Genomic DNA, 23,982 nt, shown 5'->3' on the forward strand with positions numbered 1-23,982 from the left:
GATATTGGCCTATAATTCTCTTTTTTTGTAGTGTCTTTGCCTGGTTTTGGTATCAGGGTGATGGTGGCTTCATAGAATGAGTTTGGGAGTATTCCCTCCTTTTCAATCGTCTGGAAGAGTTTGAGAAGGACTGGTATGAGTTCTTCTTTGTATGTTTGGTAGAATTCCCCGGTGAAGCCGTCCTGGTCCTGGACTTTTATTTGCAGGGAGGTTTTTAATTGCTATTTCTATTTCCTTTCTAGTGATCGGATTGTTCAAGTGTTCAGATTCTTCTTGATTCAGTTTTGGTGGACAGTATGTTTCCAGAAACTTGTCCATCTCCTCTAGGTTATCCAGTTTGGTTCCATATAGTTTTTCATAATATTCTCGTATGATATTCTGTATTTCTATTTTGTTTGTTGTAATTTCTCCATTTTCCTTTCTTATTTTGCTAATTTGTGCTCTCTCTTTTTTCTTCTTTGTGAGTTTGGCCAGAGGTTTGTCGATTTTATTTACTTTTTCAAAAAACCAGCTTTTGGTTTGGTTGATTTTTTTCTATGGTCTTGTTAATCTCTATTGTATTTAATTCCTCTCTGATCTTTATTATTTCCTTCCTTCTGCTGCTTCTTGGGGCTTTTTGTTCTTCTTTTTCTAATTCATTCAGGTGGTGGGTTAAATTGTTTATTTGCGATTGTTCTTCTTTTTTGAGGAAGGCCTGTATCGCTATAAACTTCCCTCTTAGCACTGCCTTTGCTGTGTCCCATAGGTTTTGAGTGGTTGTGCTTTCATTATCATTTGTCTCAAGGTATTTTTTAATTTCAGCTTTGATTTCCTCATTGATCCATTGTTTTTTCAATAACATTGTTTAATCTCCATGCTTTCCTTTTTTTCTCCTTTGTTTCTCTGTTGTTGATTTCCAGTTTCATGGCATTGTGGTCAGTAAAGATGCTTGAGATAATTTCTATCTTCTTAAAATTGTTGAGGTTTCTTTTGTGCCCAAGTACATGATCGATCCTGGAAAATGTTCCATGTGCACTTGAAAAGAATGTATATCCTACTTTTTGGGGGTGTAATGCTCTGAAAATATCCACCAAATCTAGTTTTTCTATTGTAGTATTTAATTTCTCAGTTGCCTTGTTTATTTTCTGTCTGGAAGATCTGTCTAGTGATGCTAATGCAGTGTTAAAATCTCCAACTATGACTGTATTCCCATCAATATCCCCCTTTATCTCTGTTAGTAATTCTTGTATGTACTTAGGTGCTTCTATATTGGGTGCATATATATTAACGAGTGTAATATCCTCATCTTGTATCGCTCCTTTAATCATTATAAAATGTCCTTCTTTATCTTTCTTTATGGCCTTTGTTTTAAAGTCTATTTTGTCTGAAATCAGTACTGCAACACCTGCTTTTTTGGCTTTTCCATTTGCATGGAATATCCTTTTCCATCCTTTCACTCTCAATCTGTATGTGTCCTTCTCCCTAAAGTGGGTCTCTTGTATGCAGCATATTGAAGGTTCTTGCTTTATTATCCAGTCTGCCACTCTGTGTCTTTTGACTGGAGCATTTAGTCCATTAACATTTACAGTAATTAATGATAGATGTGTGTGTATTGCCATTTTGAACTTATCTTTGCAGTTGAATTGATATATCCTCTTTGTTCCTTTCTTCTTCCTTTTGTGGTTTGGTAATTTTCCTTTGTATTATCATGGATTTTATTTAATTTTTGTGACTCCTTTGTAAATTTTTGGCTTGTGGTTACCCCTTTTTGTAAATCTGTCAACCCATTACTATAACTGTTTTTATTAAACTGATAGTAACATGATCTCAAACCCATCCTACTGTTAAAAAAATTTAAAAAAGAAAGAAAAAAATATTCTATATTTCCCTGCCTCCCTCTCCCACTCTCAGTGATTTGTATGTCTTCTTTTATAATTTCATGTTTACTTTATTTGTAATTCATGAGTTATCACCTTTCCAGTTGTGTGTTTCTCATTTCTGTAGCATCCTGCTGCTTTTCTATTTAGAATAGCCCTTTCAATATTTCTTTTAGCATGGGTTTAGTGTTGCTAAACTCCTGCAGCTTTTTTTTTGTCTGTGAAACTCTTTATTTCTCCTTCTATCCTCAAGGATAGCCTTGCTGGATAAAGGATCCTAGGCTGCATCTTTTTTTTCATTCAGGGCTTTGACTATATCTTGCCACTCCCTTCTGGCCTGTAGTGTTTGTGTAGAGAAATCAGCTGAGAGCCTTATGGGGGTTCCCTTGTAACTTACTCTTTGCTTTTCTCTTGCTGCCTTTAGAATCATTTCTTTATCCTTGACTCTGGCCATCTTGATTATGATATGTCTTGGTGTGGGTCTATTTGGGTTCTTCCTGTTTGGGACCCTCTGAGCTTCCTGTACTTGGATATCTGATTCCTTCTTTAAGTTTGGGAAGTTTTCAGTCATGATTTCTTCAAAAACCTTTTCAATCCCCTTTGATCTTTCTTCTCCTTCTGGGACCCCTATTATGCGAAGATTGGGACGCTTTATATTATCCCGTAGGTCCCTTATGCTATTTTCATTATTTTTTATTTGCTTCTCTTGTAGTTCTTCTGAATGGGTGCTTTCTATTGCCCTGTCTTCTAGATCACTAATTCGTTCCTCTGCATTATCTAGTCGGCTTTGCACAGCTATTAGATCATTCCTCATCTCTGTCAATGAGTTTACCCATTCTACTTGGCTCTTCTTTATAGCTTCAATTTCATTTTTGACATATTTTGTATCTCTAAACACTATCTCTTTTAATTCCTTCAGCAATTCGATCACTCCTTTTTTGAAATCTTGATCTAGTAGGCTATCGATGTCTATTTCGTTGATCTTTCTTTCAGGGGATTTCTCTTGTTCTTTTAATTGGGAAAGGTTTTTCTGCTTCTTCATCTTGCTCATACCTCTTTGGCACTGTGGTTTATGGAGTATCAGTTGTTTATTTTGGTCCTTAAGGATTTTATCTATCTGATGCCTATTTAGGAATAGAACTTAGGAAAAAAAGAAAAAAAATAAGAGAGAGAGAGAGAAAGAATTTTAAAAGAAGGGAGAAATAGGGTTTGGAAACAGTGTATAATGAATAATAGAAGAGTGAGTTGAAGCAGAGTATTAATCGGGTTGAGACGTCCTTTTAAAACCTTTACAAAAAAGGGGGGGGGGAGATGAATAGATGTTTGAAACCTGTGTCTAATCAATAGCAGGACATCAAAACCCAAGAGAAATAGAAATGAGTTAAGAAGTAAAGATTAAGAGAGTAATAGAAAATAGAACAAGTAAAAACAGATTTTAAAAAAAAGGGGGGGGGGGGAGCTTGGGTTTGTCGGTGTTCTCCTGGAGTCTGTGTGCTTTTAATGTGAAGTCTTTCTGTCTTCGTCCTGTTTTGGAAGCTCAGCTTGCTGTTTTCAGAGGCCCTCCGTTGGCACCCTCTTCTGTGCTGCTCCCATCACCTGTCGGCAAGCAGATCGCGCCTCCTCCTAACACTGGGTCAGGTGCAGCTCTCTGCTGTGGGCGGGCGGGTCGCTGCCCCTCCGGATGCCGCAGTCAGATGTTGCAGACTGGCCAGGTAGGAGGGCGGGTCGTGCCCCCTCCCAGCACCTCGGTCAGGGGCTGTGTTCCTGCCCGAAAGGCGGGGGAGGGGGGGCCGCTCTCCCTCTACTTGCGCCGCTGGTAGTTCCGCTCTCTGTGCGGCTGCGTGCTCTGCCCTGGTCGGCGCTCCGCGGGTGGGCTCGGGGAAGACTGAGGGACAGCCCTGTCCCTGCTCCGAGCCAAAACCCAGCTCCTTGTTTGTCTTTGTGGGGCAAGTTCTCTGAGGGACCAGGATGGAAGGATCCTGTCTGCCCCCGGCTGCAGGCCAGTCTCAGTCTGGCCTTTGAGGCTGCTAAGCCCTTCGATGGGGATGCAGGTTTCGCCCCCGCCCCCGCCTGAGTGGTCACTGCGGAGGATATGGCGGCTGTGCCTGAGCCCCGCCTCTCTTCCCCCGAAAACTTTCCGCGGGTTTTCAGAGATGGGGGTGTGCACCCTTCCCCCGAGAGCACATCAACCTTGCTGTTTTATGGAGGGCCCAGGTTGTTCTGCCCTGTGCACCCACAGCCACAGCGCGCAGCCCCTTGCGTTCCCCCGGGGCTGCCTCCGTGCAGCCGCCCCCTTCCTCCGCCCGGCTTGTGCAGCCTGGCCCTGCCCGCGGCTGCCGGCCCGCGTCTCAGGCTGGGTGTCGGGGGGACGCTCTGCGCCCGTTTAACTTAGTTCTGTTAGTCAAGGGCTGCTCTGTACAGATCCGAACGTCGGCGGCTCCCCGTCCGTCCAGCTGGTCTCTCAGTTGGAGAGGGGAGACCCAGCGAGCGAGCGCCAGTCCTCCTTTGCCGCTCCCTCCCCGCGGGACCGCACTGCTTTGCCTTTTGTTCTTTCTTTTTTCCTTTTCTCCTACCAGATTTTTGGCGTCTTTATCTTTTGAAGAGGGCGATGTTCTGTCGGAGTTCCGCAGGTGCTCTGGTTGGCTGAGTGGGTCTGTAGATGTGGGTCTTGGTGTATTTGTGGGAGAGGGTGAACTGCGAGCGTCCTTCTACTCCGTCATCTTCTCCGTCTCCCAATCTCCCACTGTTAACTGTTTTTTTGGAAACTGTTAGTAAAATAACACCTGCCATTCTTAAGGAAAATTTTACGGTCAGATGTGTTTATTTTATATTGTCTGATTCTAGAGAAATCCAGAGTGTACTAAGTGTGTTAGAATGTTCATATGCTTTCCTTGTAAATGACTTTTTGATTTGTGACCCTGTTGAGTTTGTGACCCCTGGACTCTATACAGGATGGTTCTTTAAACAAAGTGACTTTGTCTCATTGTTTTCTTTCAACACCAATGTGAATTCATGGTTACATGAATACTTTGCAGCTATTTCTGGTTCAGAAGTAGATGGTTGCAGATTACTGTTTTTTGCTGTGACATTAACAGGGAAACCACTTAGAGTTTATTGCTCACCTTTAAAAGTAGTGGTTCTCCAGTTGTGTGCTATAAAGCAGTGGTAAATCTGAGCAAGGATTCAATAAAGCCTTTGTTTCACAAGGCATCCTTATCTGTAGGCTTTGCCTTGTTGTCTAAAGCAGAGATGTGCAAACTGGGGCCAAGGGCCAGCTAGCTTACAGCCTGTTTTCCTTCAACCTGCAAAGTAAGAGTGGTGTTTACATTTTTACGTAACTTTTTAAAAGAGTTGTACAACTTACAAACACACACAGAATACAAGGCACAGACACCTTGTGTCTGGCAAAGGCTAGACTATATAGTTTGTAGCACTTTTTAGAAAATATTTCCTGACCCCTCAACTGAAGGAATGGAACTTTTTTGTTGTTATTCATGTGAACATGGAAATATTAGGACATAAGAGCTGTGTGGGACTTTGCAGTTCATCTGAGTGTTCTAAAATGTATGTTTTGAAAAAAGTTATTCTTGTATAGTGAGCTCGACAGATGAGATGACTGCCCTTGAAGAAACAGTTTGTTATACTCACAGGTCCCACGAGAGGGGACACACTCCATCATGAGCAGCCACGTGGAGAAGTACCACAGTCAGTCTGGAGGCAGAACAAGTGAGTGGAGCGTGTGGGCAGGAGCCTTTGTTTTCACAAGTGAAGGAATGGGTGAGCAGGCTCAGGATTGGCTAGTTTGAGTAATTACTCTGGGCTCTGGGGTGTGGGGTTTATCTCTAGTGATCTGATATCTGGCCCTGGGGTGATTAGCCAGGGGAAGAGTGGCCTGGAGTTCAGGAATCCCATAAAAGAGGTGGGTGGGGGTTTGGTGGGTCTGCATGGGTAAGGCAAGCTAAAGGAGAGGAGTTTGCTCTCTCTGGGACCCAGCTAGTCCTGGGAGGGGCCTTCTCTCCGGAGTAAGCAAGGTCTTGAGATATCAAAGAATGAAAAATACAGAATGAAAAGACATGATTAGTATCCTAGGCCAATGTCCTCATTTTACACATGAGGAAAGTGAGGCCCCAGCTTGAATTGTGTGCCCTAGACCCAAGTCACTTTGAAGAAGATTCCATTTTGTCTCTGGACCTCCTAGTCTATTGTTCTTTGTACTACCCATCCAAGCCACTTTTTTTTTTTTTTTTTAAAGAAACCCACATGAATATCTCTATGGACTTCAAAGTCTGATTGTTTTAAGGTTTTTTTTTTGGTCACATTTACTTTGAAGAATGGTCCCATTCCTCAGCATGATCATCGTCAGGGTTGTGCAGCTCTGGCCAAAGCACATGTGCGATTCTCCTCTGTTTCCCTTTGCCATCCTCATTAGGTTCTGGTGCTCCTCCTTCTTTACTTGATTTTATTTTTTATCATTGAGGCAACTTCTAGTACAATTCTGGTTAGTAGTATGAGCCTCTTCCCTTGGTTCAGCCTCTCCTTCCCTCGTTCTAGGATTTGAACCTGCTCTGCTCATGACTCAAACCACAGGGTTGAAATTCTTCCTCATTATGTTAATTACGATATAACCGATCATCCTTTCTCCTACAGGAGCCCACGAAGTCTTTACCTAAGCACTCACGGAGTAAATATTAAATTAACTCTCACTGTCCATCCCAGTATTCTGATTCTGATAGAATTATGAAAGGGCACCAATCTAAGACCCCAGGAGTATGATTCAAGGCATTCTGTTTTCCTTGGTGACTTGTGAGGAGGATCAATAGTAGTTGATCCAAATCTGTTTTGATGTCTTATCTTTTCACGAAATAAAAACCTCTTTATGTGAGTGTTTCCTGGTACAGTTGGTAGGAATACCTCTGCCTGTTTTCTTCCATTATTTTGTTTACCATCACAGATATTTCCACTAATTTCTTGGTGACCCGGTAGACATCTCATTGCCTGTCCTTATTGTCTGGGGTTTATTTCGGTCCATTGAGATTGTTCATCTCTGTCATTAGAAACAACTTAACCTTTTGAATCCATATTCTCATAGCAGCTGTATGTGCTGGAGGCTTAACTGATTTCATTTATCCTCCTCTGACTTGCATGACTCCAGTGACAGCTTTCCTCATAGGGTAGCGGCCAGGGACTGACCAAGAGCCCTACATGCTGATGTCCCTTTGGTCTCATGGTGCCTAGGCTCGAAACTACTCACCTGTCATGTGGGAAGCCAGCATTTAGTTGAAGCCTTTGGTCAGAGCGGTCTCTGGTATTTGGGGGCTACAGTCAACAATAATTCACAGTTCCTTGCTTTTGTATTTAAATAGATGTTCAGAGACTTTTCACAGAATGCTGTGCAACATTTTCTCCTGAAGGAGTTCCTGCTTACTCACAGGAAAACTCGTTTACTTCTTTTCTCTTCTTTACAGTGTCTTCTGAAGTTTTGTGGTTGATTTCCATCATAGAATTATGGAACTTCAGAGCAAAATCAGCTTTGATAGTTTTCTACTTATAAGAAAAGTTAATATTACGTATTTGTTCACTGAGTCACCTGGCAACTAGTTGTTTTCACTGAGCTGGACAAAACACACAGGGTCCTGATTTTCATGAAGTTTATGAATGATGGGGATAATAGACATATAGAAATCCATAACACTCTCCCCCTTCCCCCAGTTTCAGCTAGTGATATAAGCAGTGGACCAAACAGTAAAGCTGGATTGGAGCATGGAGAGTGATGGGCTGGAGTCAGCTGATTTTGAGAGGGTGGTCAGAGCTTCTTTGGGAGGGTGACATATGAGATTGATGTCAGGGAGTTGAGCTGTGTTAATCCTAACTTCATGATTAAAGAAGGAGCCCTATGGTTTTTCAGGACTTTCAGAGAGGAATAATAATAGTGTCTGATGCTGCTGAGAGCTTCAGTAAGAAGAGGATGGAGAACTACCATTAGACTTGGCAACAGGACTAATTTCTCAGGAATTAGTTTCAGTGGCAGGCAGGGGCAAACGCCTGGTGGAGTTCATTGAGAAGGGAGTAATGAGGTGGAGGCAGGCAACGTCAGTAACTCTTCAGCAGAGTTTTCCTACAAAGGAGAGCTGGAAAATGGGGAGTTGGAGGGAGATATGGAGTCAACACAGTTTTTCTTTTGTTTGTTCTTAATATTTTAGTGATGTTTCTATGTTGACCAGAATGATCTAGTGCAGAGGTTGGTAAATTGCTGCCTATGGGCCAAGTCCAGTTGACCTGCTCTTGTAAATAAAATATTATCCAAACATAGCCTCCCTGATTCATTTATTTATTGTCTGTGGCTGTTTTTGTGCTACAGTGGTAGAGCTGAGTAGTTTTGAAAGAGACCACATGGCCTGCAAAGCCGAAAGTATTTACTTCTGGCCCTTTACTGGAAGAGTTTCTCAACCCTTGATCTCATAGGAAGGGTGAAACTGATGAAGTCAGTGATGAGGAGTAGCCTCCAAGACTGATAGCCTTGCCTTCTAGGGGGTAGTCTCTGCAGTGCTCCCTAAGGGAGAAGTGTTAGAATCTAGTGCACATGCACGGAGGTAATAGGACTGGGAGATCAGGAAGTGGTGCTGTGCCTTTGGGATGCTTGGAAGTGAGATGTCTGAAATGGTGCAAGTAGTAGTCATAAAACTGTCTAGAAACTGGGTGCTTCAGCAGGGTGGGGGATTAGAAAAGAATTTGGAAGTGATGAGGTCAATGAATTGAGAGGTCATGATATTGAATTCTTACTTGGATAATTGGAAACTATATTATGTTTTTCTGTTTTTAGAATATTTGTAAAACCAGTATATCATATGTTAACTATCCTTTGTTGCCTGCTTTAACGTTGACAGTAAAATGGTAAAAAGTATTACTGTGATTGTGGTCATTTTTATGAGTCCCTCTTTTTATACTTGCCTTTAAAATTTTTATTAAGACATAATTATTTTCCCTGTGGAAAATGTGTTATATTTCCCTAATAAAGCGCTTAAGCATGTTCAGAATTACTATTTATTTTTAGCTGTGTCAGATAGGGCAGAACTCAGTCCTCTGGGAAACCCTTCTTAGAGGTGGTTTTTAGCCTGGTCTTCTATCTAGAATAGATTTTTTCTATCTAGAAACATATCTACCGATAGAATGTTTTTTAAATATCAGGTGTACTACACCGTTGGCCATATTTTTTCACCTGCTCGTTTTTTGTTCAGACTTAGGCTTTTGAGAAACACTTTGGGCCTGTGATTCTCTGTGTCTTTCTTGGTGCAGCCTGACAGAGCCCCTGAGTGGTGGGCAGCGTGTGCAGCCCAGGGGTCTCTGGTCATCTCCTCACTGTCAGGAGCCTTGGGCTTCCTGGACCCATAGATGGAGCCAGGGACTGCTCCACAGACTCCAAGGTCATGGTGGAGATGACATGAAAGCATCGTGGAGGTAGTGCTTGCATATCCAAGTGCTTTTAGTGCAGGAGGTCTAGCCTAGCTACCAGAGTGTAATGTGAATTCTTGGGCTGCATTCGAGGCCTCCCGAGTAGTTAAACATTGGACTTAGTTCAGTGGCAGGCTCCTCAGTTCACCAGTCATCATTAGGAAATGAGTCCTTTGCATGGAGGATCCTTTCTCTGGGGTTTGTGCAGAGAGTTGTGTGTGTGCAAGTCCACAGTGAGCTTTTCTAGACAGTTCAGCAAGGAGGTGAAAGCTACGAGAGGCCTATGTTTCAGCAGCAATGAGACCTTCCCCATGAACAGTTCCAGAGTGAGAGTGCCAGTGCCCATGGGCATTGGTAAACCCAACCTTTCACAAGCTTTCATAAGCCATTGCTATCCAAGCGGTGGTACCCTTCGGTGGAACACTTGGTTTCTCATATATACACAGGGGGTACCCTCAAAGCAGCCTATTTTATCCTTTACCATAATAAATAGTTCTCTGTTTCTTTATCCAGCCACCAGAGGCATCATTATCTTCAGGATTTAAAAGGATTATTCTTTAAATTATTTGTTTATTTAACATCAGATTAACATCTTTATTTAATTGGTTCCCTAAGGAATGTGTCAAGTTGATAGTTGAACCATTTGCTTTGGACCAGAATATTAATGCATGATATGTTTATTTTAACTGATATATTTATTTATTTTTGCTTGGTAGGGGTTTCCAACTTTTCTTAGCGGCATCTTTGATTTTTGACTCATCAGTTAATGCCTTTTAGTTGTTTTATAATTGGAAAACAAAATTTTTTTTAAATTCCTGCTGGTGTTTAAATGTGCAGCACTGAAAACAGTGGCAAACGGGAAAAGATAACATTGTCTGGCAATGAAGCATTTCTGTGGTGCCCTTATACTTTGTGTTTATACAGTTATTGAGTCTCTTTACGAATCATGGTTCATTTAGAAACCTTTATTGACTTGATTATTACAGCCAGCAAAACTGTCATGGTATCCTAACTGTAGAATTAACAGTGAAACACATTCTCTTCATATAATCGATGTACCTTCTAAAGTCTGAAAGAATCAGTCCCTTCATGATATTTGGCAAACTTAAGCATCATATTTCTGCTGTCATGTGTGCACTTTCTTTTGGTGATGGACCACGGTAATTTACCATTTTAGAATTGGTAAATGCTTATGCTGCAGACTCCTTTTTGTTGTTGTTAATCTACTCTTGGTGAAGCCGGGCATTGTCTGAATACATCACATACACCTGTCACTGTCAGTCAGCTTTGTAGCACAGAGTGAAACCCAACCGCACGGAATGGAACGTGAAGCATAAAGCACAGACTCCCAGTTCAGTTCTCATGTCTCAGCACCAAACCCTCTTCCATGTCAAGTCTTCTGATTCTGTGTGATGACAGTTACTGGTCAGAATATATTACAGTGTTGGCTGTACAGACAGGGCTTTTGTCATGTAATTAAAGACCATGAGAACTGCCAGACTAAACAGTGGTCTGAGTTTTGAATAATGTTCTGCGGCTTCCTTGGCACGTTTTTATCACCATCTTGAACATGTGTTATCACTTAGCATTCTTTGCCATAGCGCATATAATAGGAAAAAAACCCAGGCAGTGGAAGAGACTAACCGTGGTTCTTCAAGGAGGTAAATGCCTCAGAGATATCTTGTATACCCTCGGAGTGCACTGTTTTGGATGTACAGTGTCTCTTTTCTCTGCTTGGAGTCGTAAATCCTGCTGAAACCAACTGTTGATAAAGTAAACATTGGTCAGCTTTTAGGGACAGGCTTCATTAGGTATCCTGAAATTCTAAAAAAATAGTAAGCCCAAAGGGAAAATCGACAGAGACCTTCAAAAGCCTGTTCCTAACAATAAACATGAAATAGAGTCTCCCTCATTTTAGGAATCAAAGAAAATTCTGCTAAGATAATAACAACATCAAATTGGTTGAGTTTTTTTTTTTTAAATAACTTGAGAGCCTAGTGAAACACGCATTTCCATGTATTAGTACATCTTTTGTGACAGGCAGACTGCTAGGATGTATTAAACCTTAAATGTACCCTTTGATTACACTTCAAGGAATTTATTCTAAGAAAATAGTAAAAGATATACACAATTATTTATATACAAGAATGTCCACTGAAATGTTATTTAAAACAACAGCAACAATAATGGTAAAGACAGCTAGTGTCTGTCTTCATGGACTGCTTTCTGTGTACCAGACAGTGCAGGATGCTTCCCAGGCTCAAGCTTATTTGTCCCTCACCATCAGGCAGTGAAATAGGCAGGAGCATCACATGTGAAGAAAGTGACACTTGGAGTTTATTCACTTCCCCAGAAGCCCAGGGCTTGGAAGATGGAATGAGAATTTGAACTTATTTGATGCAATCCCTTAACCCCACTACATTTGGTTTTGTTCTAATGAATACTCGTAAAAAGTAGAAAACAGAGGGCCATCAACAGAGGACAAGTTAAATACAGTGTAGGTTAGAAAAGTATGTGGGGATAAGAACTCACATTTTAATTGAATGTGTAATGACATGGGGAATGTTTTTAATATGTTAAAAAAATCCCAATATATGTAGTATGATTTGAATTCTTCCACCTCATATTGTGATATAATATACCTAACAGTCTGTTAAAATAGGCAGATTCCACTTCTAATGCCAGATGCATTGTTGGCTTTGTGAATGACTATGAGCAAATGGGTTCACTAGTCTTAAGCGTCAATGTTTTACTCCATAAAATGGACTCAACTGTGATTATTAGTCATTAAATGAGTCCTGGCTGTCCAGGCAACACAGAGTACACAGGAAACGGTAGCTGTTATTTTAAAGATGGGGTTAATCCTATGCCCTAGATGAATAGAAAAACAAGGACTAATACATCAAAATTTGTTGATTTTCTTTGAGTGCTGGGATTGTAATATTTTATTTATAATGCTTTGCTATTTTCCCAAACATAAATTACATTTTGTGCCTTTGTATTTATATATTTTATAGAAATTTGATATAAATAGTTATATACAATTAGTGTGGCTTTTTAGTAATTTTCTATAATCAAGACAAACCCATACATTTGTTAAGGACATGCCCACACACACACAGGCTGGTGGTTCTTATCAAAAGATATAACATGAATGACAGTCTGTAACCCATCTTACATGGTCAGCAAGTTGGCCTTTGCTTCAGTGGTTTCAAGTTGATCATCGCTCTCTATTTTTGTCTGTTACCATCAGATCATGGATTGATCTTAGAAATACCTCCTGACATGAGCTTGGGGATACTAAAATTACTCAGTGTAATGAAAGTACAACTTACAAGAACTAGGACTCAACCTAAGATCTGAACATCAAGGAGGTTGAACTGAGTGTTGCACTGTTGTTTTTGACTCTTTTCCATTCCACTCCCATTGACCGCCTTGCTTCCTGCATCATGGGAACATTGAGACATCCAGATTTTCTTTTTCCTGCACTCTTTAAATTGTCAGTGTTCCATAGGTTTCTGTCCTCAGCTCACTTCTTTCGCCTCTTTCCAAACGGGACATGTCTTCTGGTCCAAACTTGCCTTTTCCCGATATGTTATCTTACTGTAGTATCCTAGAGCAGTTAAAATCATGAGTTCTGAAATTAGTGTGTACTTTGGGTAAGGTTCATTGTGAGTTTCCTTCTTTGTAGAATAAGGTTGTTCCTTCGGACCTCAAGGTCAGGGTTAAGTAAGAGGTGCAGCCCTCAGCACAGTGCATTATCGCTCGGGAGCGCCAATAAATGAGATTGCTGGCTGTGATGTGTGTTGTTCTGGTGGATGTCATGGTGGTGGCCTCCAGGGAGGGCAAATCGAGCACATGGAGTCATTATTTTTTTTTTCTTCACAGTTGCAATTTTAATTTTTTGCTCAATTATTTACATAATGAATATATATAATATTTACACTGTTTACTATACATGAATCAACTACAATGATGGATTGTGACATTTTCTTGACCATGCTTTGCCAAATAAAACTCAGACTTTAATTTTCTTGTCAGGATCTCTGAAGTCCAGTGCAGGGCCTTTGCTACTACATTTTCAACAGTATTCTTTCTTTCTTTCCTCCTCTCTCTCTCCTTCATCCAATAGATTTTCAAATCCTGTTGATACAACCTCTCTCATCTTTGTCTTTTCCCCTTTACTCCTGCTTTGGTTCTTGTCACCTCTTACCTTGAGAGTGGTCACTGGCAGCTGACTGCCCTTCTTCTCCCCAGTCCTTTTTGTGTTCAGTCAACCCTCTCACTGTAGCCTGAATGATCACTGTGAAAATGTAAAGCTGCTAATAACATCATTTTGCCTAATCCTTCCCTTAGTGGCCCCCAGTCACCTAGAGCAGGGGCATGTGCTAACTCAGCAAACTCTTTCTATAAAAGGCCAAATAGTAAATATTTTAGGATTTGCAGGCCATGTGGTCTCTTTTGCAGCTACTCAACTCCACCACTGTTGTGTGAGAGCAGCCAGAGACAGTATGTAAATAAATGAGAGTGTGGCTGCATGCCAATAAAACTTTATTTATGGAAGCTGAAATTTGAATTTCATGCAATTTTCATATATCATGAAATGTGCTGCTTTTGATTTTTTTCTCCATCCATTTTGAAACATAACAACTATCCTTAGCTTGTGGGCCACACAGACATTGGCAGGCGGCAGGGTTTGGCCTGCTGGCCAGAGTTTATCAAATAAGTTCAGCCTCCTCAGTATGGCAAATAAGATCTTTTGTGACCTGCCCTGGCTATTCCTCCAGCCGAATCTTTTGCTACCTTCTCTTTACCTCTTCCATTTACGCAATAAACTCGCCTTTTCTCTGTCCTTAATGTGCCACCCCCTTTTTGCTTTTTTTCATGCTGTTCCCTTTGTCCAGGACACAACTCATTCTTAGCTGTCCTCCCTTCCAGCCCTTCCCTCCATCCACTGCTTGTCGATCCCTCTGTCAAGGTTCAGCTTGAGCAGTACTTACTCTGCAGTGAGGACATTGAGCTAAGTGGCTGGGGTTTCTGTCTCAGCCCTACTTCTTGTTACTTGACCATTACCTTGTGCCTCAATTTCGTATCTGAAAAGAAAAGGAATTCTCCTTCTTCCTTCTTCCCCCTCCTCCCCCTCCTCCCCCTCCTCCCCCTCCTCCTTTCTCTCCTCCTTCTCCTCCATCATCATCATCATCATCCTGTGGTTTCTCTTTGACAGGCCCCTCAGCTAGCACTGGGAACCATGTGTTCCACGTAGTAATTGTGCAGTCCATGTTTACTCTGTACCTCGGATAGAAGAGACTATTTCTTTTGTCCCTTCTGTATGCTTTATGGACATCTGTCCTAGCACTTAAAATACTTGATATAGCTCTTAGCTCAATGCACTGTACTCAGTAACAATAGGCACTCAGTAAAATTGCGCAAATGAGAAAGGGAGAAATCTTACCCTGACTTCAAGTAGATTCCAAAACAAAGATCTCTTGCATTTTGCCAACAGGAGGGGACTGTAGAAAATAAGCAGTTCATTAAAATTAAAAGAAATTTAAAGATATCTCATATACAATTGCTGTTTTTAAGTATTCAAGTAAATGAAATGCTGGCTGCAGGTCTAGTGGTCCTCTTAGGAACCTCATGTCCCTGCCAATCGTTTATTTTGCTGATAGCATTTCTTTCTGTTCACTCCCCTCCCCACTCTGGCACAAGGATGAGCATGCTTCTTTCTTACCTGTGGTTTCAATATTGTGGAGGTATGGGACCAATACAGAGTTGGGACTTGCAATGAGTGCCAAAGATGGAAAGAATTGTTCGAGAAAGGAAGCCAGTGCAGAGCCATGGGGTTCAGAAAGATAGAGGTTGCAGGCTCAGGACCCAGGCAGAACAGAAAGCACCACGCAGGTGGTGGGGAGATGGGGCACAAAGCCCTTGGCTGGTTAACGAGAGCATTGTTACCTGTGTGGGGACAGTTTGTGTAAAGCCGTGGACCAAATAGGACTTCCAGGCACACCACAGTGCCTGGAATTAGAAGGAATCATAGATGTCTTGTTAGTGAGTCCATACACTGCATGGAGATCCTCTTGACTGCAGCTTTTCCTTCTCACCTTCTATACTTGCTGTCATAGAAACACTGTTGCCTTGATTCATTCAACAGATGTGGATTGTCACAGGGCTGTTTTGGGCATCTATTGAGGTAGTAGGAAGAAAAGAATTTTGCAGAGTTGCTAATGTACCATAAAGATATTCTGTTCTCCCCGAAAATCTCCTTTCTATTGGAAAACAGTTACTTTTTACCTAACCAATGTTCCTCTTACTGAAACTCATATCTTTTTCATGCTATTTTAGGCAGTGGGCAATTTTTGTACATCAGAGACACATTCTGGTATAGCCTTGTACGCTAACTTAATTCTAACACTTTCTCAGCAAATGAAGCAGTTGGCTTTATAACTTGGATTAAGTTATTTTTATATTGTGTATGTATTGTGACCACTGGGGTTCAAATTTTCTCAGGTAAGAAGTATAATGTCTGCTTATAAGAAGGATTCTGTAGATCTTTGTAAAATGACCAGATCTAAAATTCTCTATGCAATAGCTGCTAAAATCTTAATATTGCCTACCCCCCCCCCTTTTTTTTGGTGAAAAATGTCTTTATATGTGTACCTTTACCTGTAAGACTTCTAAGTTCTCTGCAAGAGGATTAGCAAGCATTGCAGGCAAGGGCAAACATCTCAATGAGAAACACTACAAATATTCTTGCTTTCAACATAGACATAATATCATGCCATAACTAAACATTATGAAACCATTTCCTTTTGAGGCTGATACACTGAACCAGTAATTTGAAATTCAGCTCAGTGTTAGAGACCTTTCATTTAAAATGACTGTTGTTCGTCCACTAGACTGGTAAATTATGTAAGTCATGAGAAACAAAAAAGCTTTGTAGTCTAGTGCTCCATCATGAACAAATGAGAAATCTAAAACTCCTAACCAGCATTGTTGGAAAGCTACCAAGTGTCCACCATCTATTTTGAATTTGTACACAAGTTGGCCAGAAGCAGCCTATTCAAAGAATCAAATATGAATTATTAAAAAAAAAAAAAAGAAGGCAGGGGTAAGATGGAATTGGGGTAGGGGTCAAGTTCAGGTCTGTAGTGGGCAGAATTCTAAGATGACCTTCAAGACTCCCAGCCTCTGGTGTATACACACCTTATTCAATTAAACACTGATTTTGTGCTGCTGTGAAGGGATATTACAGATGTCATTAAAGTCCCAAACTAGTTGACCTTAAAATACAGAGATTATCCGAATGGGCCTCACTAATCATATGGGCCATTTAAATTTGGTCTAGAGATCAGAGACAGGGACATCACAGAGATTTGAAGCTTGAGAAGGATGCTACCTGGAGGAGATTCTCCATTGCTGGTTTTGGAGATGGAGGGGGCCATGGACAAGGAGAAAAGGCCATGCAGCTTGTGCTTGGTTCTTTAGGAATACTCCTCCTTGGCTCCCAGCTGCCATGCTGTGAGAGGCCAAGGCACATGGAGAGGGCGGTGTACTGGGTGATCCAGTCAACAGCATTAACAGCCTTCCTTGAATCATCTGAGTCCAGATACCAGACATGTGAAAAAGAAGCCTTCAGTTACAGCCTCCAAGCTGTTCTGTCAACCCCAGACTTTGTGTCTTCCCAGCTGAGGCCTCAAACATCAGGGACAAAGACAAACCATGTCCACTGTGCCCTCTCCAGATTAACCATCTGTAGAATCCATGCATGTCATAAAGTAGTTACTGCTTTGTGACACTACATTCAGCATTTAGGGTTGGTTTGTTATACAGCAACAGATAACCCAAATAAACATTTTTATAAAATGCTATGGAAGCTAAATTTAAAAAAAGATGCACAGAATATAAGCAGAAATCACATAGGGTCACTTCCATGCTACTTTGTTGGTCAAAGCAGCACAAACCTGCCCAGATTCAAGAAGGGAGAACGCAGACTCCACTTCTCAAAGACAGGAGACTCAAAGAATTCGGGAGTCATTAAAAAAAAAAAAACTTTACATTTTGAAATAATTTTGGCCTTACAGAAAATTTGCAAAAATAGGACAAAGAATTTTCATATGCCCTTCACCCAGCGTCCACTAATGTTGACATCTTATGGAGCCATAGAACAGTTATCAAAAGCAGGAAATTAACATTGATGTAATAGTATTCACTGATCTGCAGATCTTACTCTAGTTGTGCCAGATTACCCAGTAATGTCTTTTTTCTGGTCCAGGATCTAATACCAGATTCTGCAGTGCATTTAGCTTTCATGTCTCTTTCGTCTACTCCAGTCTGGGACAGTGTTCACTCACCCCTTGTCTTTCATGATGTAACACTTTTGAATTGACCAGGTTATTATTTTTGTAAGATGCCCCTCAAGCTTGCCTAACATTTACTCATGATTACATTGAGGTTATGCATTTTTGCCCAGAGTACCTGAGAAGTGAGGATGTGCCCTCCTTAGTGCATTGATATCAGGGTGTACGAGATGTCATGATGTCTTATTCCTGGTGACGTGAAGCATGCTCATTGGGTTAAGGTGGTCCCTGACAGGTTTCTCCACTGTAAGTGTCTTGTGGACAGGTCCTTTGACACTGTACAAATGGTCTGTCATCATATTTGGGTGGGGCCATATTTTTGAACTGCCAACTTTTTTTTGTCTTTAGATCCGGCAGATATAAACTTAATCTTTCCATTTTTGTCATTTTCTTGTCAGTGATTTGTGGCTGTTTGCAGGCTGGCTCTGGTCTGTGGGCTACGTTTTGAGCAGTAGCGTTCTAGGTGACACTTCTTCACCAGTTCAGTTTTCCTACTGCTGTCAGATCAGAATTTGAATAGCAAATCCACCTGTGTCATTCTTCTGCTTAAAATCCATCAGAGGCTTCCTGTACTTCTGGGTGAAAACCAACCTTAGCATGACAGTCAAGGCTACATCATTCTGCTCCGTCTGTCACGTTGTCCCTTTACTAGTTAGACTGCGTCTCTTCTCACCACCCTCTGTGTAGGCACACCTGTTTCCTCCACGTGGTGTAACTGGCCAGTCCCCTGTCTTCAAGGCTCATGGACACCTTTTCTCAGTAGTCTAGGCTCATAAGCTTTTCCCCATGTCTCAACCCCTATGTCCTGTGTAGATACCTTGGATAGAAGTTGATTTTTGTTTTTATATTTGGTTATGTATCTCTTAATCTGCTTAACTCTGAGCTTTAGCACATGAAATTTGAGCTTTAGATTAGCCCATAGTTGGGGTACAGTAGTACTAATCCTAAATTGAGATAGTTTCTAAGAAAAGTACTACTTGTGGTCTCCTGTGACAAGATGGGTTCCAGAAATGCGGAGATGGTGGGTGGGAAGCCCTTTGGGGAAGACAGGGTCCCTGATGGACAGGGTCAGTCAACAGAGACTGTGGCTCTAGACTTCTAGCCCTTCTTTGTGTGTTGTCTTTACCCCATGGGTAGATAAAAACTTCAAGCCAGGAAGGAAATCCAAGACAGTGCAGCCCCCTGGCTGGACCCTCATGTCTATCTCCATAGGCCTGCTTTGTCGCTGTTGGGGACCGCTTTCTTTGTCTTGAGAAACTGAGCAGAGAGCTGGCGGATATCCTCTCCCTGCATCTTTCCCTGTGTTTTAAATTTCAAAGGAAAGTTTACAAAAATGTAAATAATGGTTGAAACTCAGCCTAACCTATTGCTGTAGCTCTCTGAACAGAAGTAGAATGATCACCCTGTTCCAGATTTTCCTAAGTTATAACTAGTCTTTTATATCTAAATATTGCTAGACTTACTTTATATTTAGTGCTGTTTTCAAAATATATGAAATATAATTGTGTCAGAAAAGAGAAAACCAAGGTCACCATGATTCCCTAAGTCACCACTGATAACTTTACCTCAAAAGCAATTGTTCTTTCTTACATCAAAGGTGTTGACCTATTATTTAGAGTATACATTTAAATTCTTATAGTATTCATAGCATATTTTATGATAAAATCTTATAAATTTGTGTAGTAGCTTCCACAGATAAGTCTCAACTATTTATCAGAATTTAAATATATATTTTAAATGACTTACCAAGTATCAGTAGATACATTAAAAATTTTATCAATAAATAAAATAATATATCAGTAAAGTAAAAAAAGTTCTCAACATCAGTGGCAACATTTACTTTAAGAATAGGAGGGAATTAGAATTTGAAGTAATGTAGCCTAAAGCTTTTCCTAAATTCATTCAAAATCTTCTAATTTAAATAGCACCTCTTTTAATTATATAAGCCTTTCACCACACACAATCTAATCATTAAATTACACTGTTAAAAGGAACAAGAACCACCCCCCCCCAAAAAAAGAAAACCAAAGGTAAAGTAGTCCTAGTAACGGAATTTTGAAAGGGCAGTATATTTCAGTGTAATCATATGGAATTACTTAAACACAGTATGCTTACATGGCTAACACAAAGGAAGAAAAGTATACTGTAATGCAGTTAATATCTTCACAATCCTTTGAAGATTTGGGATAATTTCAAAAAGATCTCTACTTTGTTTTTGGTTTTAAAAAATTCAGATATATCTTTTTACTTCTATCCTTCAGCCTGTTCATAAACCATAGAAATCTCATTCTTTTACAGTTAGGAAATAACTGTCTCATGTAGGAAAATGATACTGGTCATTTAAATAAGGGGGGCCAACCACAACAGAGCCCCAAATAAGGTAGCGTTTTGCCTCATGATTTTCCAAAGTCTGCTATGATGATTGAAGACTTGCTACTTTATCAATTCCCTGAAAATTTGTTTAGAGGTAAGCCTGGTCTTCACTGGTCTACAGGGACCTGAGCCCTGGACCTGCTCTCCAGGGTACCAGATCACTCAACGCACATCAAGGGTGTGATGGTTTGAGAATGGGGGCCTCTAACTACCTGTGGTGGTATGAGGGGAGACTCTTAAAGTAAGCAGATTGATTTTTAAATATCAAAATTTAAGAACATATTGAAGATAAATGACTGTGGTCTCCCAAGCAATCTAAAATCTGTGGATTTCAGATGGTTTATCTACAACTTGCAGTTAAAAAAAAAAGCATTTTATGTCACTACCCATATACAGACCTATAAGTGAAATAAAAATGCCATGGAACAATAATAATACTATGTGTGCTTTAGAGTTCTTTGGGAATTACATTTAAGGTTAGTTCACGAGTCACAGAAAATGTTACAGAAAAAAAAAATTGTGTGGTTTTTTTTTTTTTTTTGCATCAGAGGTGATTTTACCTTGAGTTCCCTTTTTCTTTACCAAATGTGGCTTTAAATTATGTGTTAGTTAAATCAAAGAACAAAATTGTTACTATTGACTGTGTTCAAAAGAATGTAATTACCAAAGTGTTAGAATTTAAAGTTAAAGGAGATTCTTATTGAAAAAAAGAAGGAAAAAAAAAAAAAAAAAGAGATACTTAAGAGGTAGTCCAGGCCAGCCTGCTCATCATGCAGAGACCCAGAGAAGAACTAGCTGCAATTATAAAGAATGATTTAAGGTCATTTATGTAGTCATAGGTTAGTAATAGAATACATTTTAAAATATTGTTATGAAAAGTCTGGTATTGTAAGTGGCTGCTTCTGAGTTTGAATGTTGGGGTAAGCTGTGATGGGGGAGCTATAATGTTTAGGTACCATGGGGAAGTAGTGGTACCCGTGTCCCTGTGACTTTCTTGGCTTTGGTTGCTAGGTCATCTCAAAAGATGTGTGTGCTTGGCTCTTTCAACCTATGTCATAAAAAGACCAATTTAGGAAGTAATACGGTCAACGTCTTGGAAGTTGAGGAAGATAATTAAGTATGTGCTAGCTTAAAGTTGTGCTTGGTCTTGAGTCTATGCATTTCCTATCCTGTCCAGGCAGGTCTAGGGAGCTCCACCCTCATATCTTAGCCTTCAGTAGCCCAGGAAAGTGAGAGAATGCAAACGAATTTAATATTTGTAGTCAAAGTCTTGTCCCTCTAATATATAGAGACTACAGAAAACATCCCGTTTATTTTTGCTAGATACTGAGGTAGGGCTTGCTAAGTGCTTCAGTCTTTCGGAAATCTCTCTGTATCACAATTTCCTTTAACAGATATTTGTAAAACACTGTGATCTTTTTTTGGCTAGTCTCATAGGCTTTTCTTTTATCAATGTGTTATCATAGACAGACAAGCTCCAGGGAGGCCAGATGATAAATTTCCTTTCTATAGCCTGGCATTTTCTCTGAAATAGACAAACAACACATACCTACAATAAAAGCAACATGCTTGTCTTAAGTGTTGTAGTTTATCCTACAAAGTAAATTCTGATAAAGTTAAGGAATCTGATTTTATTTTTTAACTGAAGCAGGATCAGCAGGTTATAGCTTGTGGGCCAAATATGGGACACTGCCTGTTTTTGTAAATAAAATTATATTGTAAATTTTGTAAATAAAATCATTTATGCCTGCTTTTACATTATAGTGACAGAGGTAAGTAGTATCTAGTATAGCTATAGAGACTATGTGACTGCAAAGCCTATTGTCTGGTCCTTTACAGAAAAAAACAGTTTACTGACCCCTGGACTAAAGGAATATTTAAAGACTGAAGTATTGTTCTTTCAAAAACTATCACTTTTAGGTCAAGGCTATTTTCCCTTAAATTGAATGAAAAAATTCTTCTGCTACAAATAGATGACAGTCTATAACTAAGTTTGATGAGAGAAACTGCCTAGAAAGTATTGGGCAATTGGTGTCTACTTTTTTTTTTTTCAAAGTTAAAGATCATTGAAAATCATTGTACATTAAATCATTAATACTGAGAAGATAACTAATGAGGCATGCATGAAAGATTACAGTGTGGCACACTTATAATTTAACTGCGCAGGGAAGATTGGCTATCTTATTTCAGCTGGCATTGCCTACTTTGATAGTCTTCGTAATTGTGAATTTTCATAAATTTTTGCATTTATTAATACCAGTCTATTTGAGATTTTACTTACTACAGATCTATAAGGCTCTGCTAATAGTCATTTGCAAAGATGCCCCATTTTTTTTTGTTTAATAGATGTAGTTCAGTTTATTAAAAAATAAATATTTAATCATACTATTTCTCAATCACAGAATTTGAGCAATAAAACGTGGGGCTGCAGTGCCCGATATTAGGGTAGCAGTTGAAATATGAGTTACCTAATGTGTGGTTATCTTTTAATTTTTTTTTAACAGGCTTGTGGAAGAAAGCAAACTGATCCCACGCATTTTTGAAGTAATTCTGGTAAGAGAAGAAATGTGTGTCTGATATTCAACTGCATTTAAAATTTTTTTAAAGTTTTGACCACATTGTATGGTTGGGTTCTAACCCTAACTCTGCGTGGAAGGATTGTGTGTTCATCATGTCACTTAACATTTTTGGGCCTCGGTTTCCTTGACTGAGTCCTTGTCTTGTCTGAGCCCTTGTCCAGCTCTGAAATTGTATAGGGACATTGTTTAATGACCTTCCCACTTTCCAAAAATCCTTTGCATTTTATTTGTGTTGTGTTAAAAAGTGTGTTATCGAACATAGAAGAATATTTTATCTGAGGTTGGTTTGTGAAAGAAGGGCAGAATGATGATCTCTGTGCTTCAGTGTGAATTTTCAGAATGAAGCTCTCTGACTTTGCAGTCACTGGGTCAGATGACAGCTTTATACCTGTGGGCAGGAAGTTGTCTTTTTCAGAATGTAGAATAGCTTAGCTTCCATACACTATTTTTTTCTATTCATGGAATGCAGCCTGATTGAAAACCACCTGTTAAAGAAAACAACTTTCCTCTCTGATTCCTATGAGGAGAGAATAAAATGGGATATAGGATTGGCTTTTCTTACTCTTGATAAATTCCTACTTATACTAAATGTAAGTCTGAGAATTACACTGAAAACTGACTTGGTGTTGATAGCAAGGGAGAGCCCTTAGCCAAAGAAATGTTTTCTTGTACCCTGGTGTGTTGTCCCCCTTCACCAACAACCTTCCCTCCATAGCTAACTGACAGCACAAGGGACAAAGGAGGGGACATGTCCCCAGCCAGATCAGCCTGCCTTACCTTGGTCCTTGCAGAACAACGGCTGTTACTGTCTGATAACCCTACACCTGGAAAATTAACTCTCTTTACTATCCTAAAATATTAATCTCTAAGCTGTTTGTGTGCTGATAGGACTAGGTGGTGAAAACATCATTTTTCTTAGCCGCAGATCACCCTTGTTCTTTGAGGAGAGCTGTTGGGTTTACTAAGTCATTTGAATTTGGTGGGGAGCAGGATTGAGAGGGGGTCATATTCCCACATCATGAGCAAGTGACAATAAGGTGACACAGAGCAGCTGTGCTAAGAGGATTGAATTGCTTCGAATAATTAAAGGGGATTTTAGAGGCAGTGTCAGGAGAAGAGAGAGACAGAAAGCAGATGAAGAAACATGGAGGACACTGGGGAGATTGACGGAGATTTTTAAGCCTGGCCATGTGGTACATGCGTCTCCCCCTTCAGTAGGGTATATGTTACTGGCTAACTTGTCGTGGTGTTGGGTTTGTTGTTGGAGGGCCATGAACAGTGAAGTAAACTGCTGGGTTCCACCGCATGGTTGGACATGGGGCAGGAGCCAGAGCTGTCCCAACTCGGCCACATCCGGCTGGCATT

General features: G+C 40.3%; 1 protein-coding gene across 1 annotated transcript in view; it reads left to right on the top strand.

Annotated features, from left to right (window-relative positions):
- Window positions 1–23,982, top strand: part of ULK4 (unc-51 like kinase 4) — a 442,995-nt gene that overhangs the window by 177,425 nt on the left and 241,588 nt on the right. Inside the window, 1 exon segment of the mRNA XM_032459157.1 lies at window positions 22,543–22,591. Within this exon segment, the coding sequence (XP_032315048.1) occupies window positions 22,543–22,591 (49 nt within the window).

This window comes from Camelus ferus, chromosome 17, assembly GCF_009834535.1.
Source record: "Camelus ferus isolate YT-003-E chromosome 17, BCGSAC_Cfer_1.0, whole genome shotgun sequence".
NCBI classification, from domain to species: domain Eukaryota; kingdom Metazoa; phylum Chordata; class Mammalia; order Artiodactyla; family Camelidae; genus Camelus; species Camelus ferus.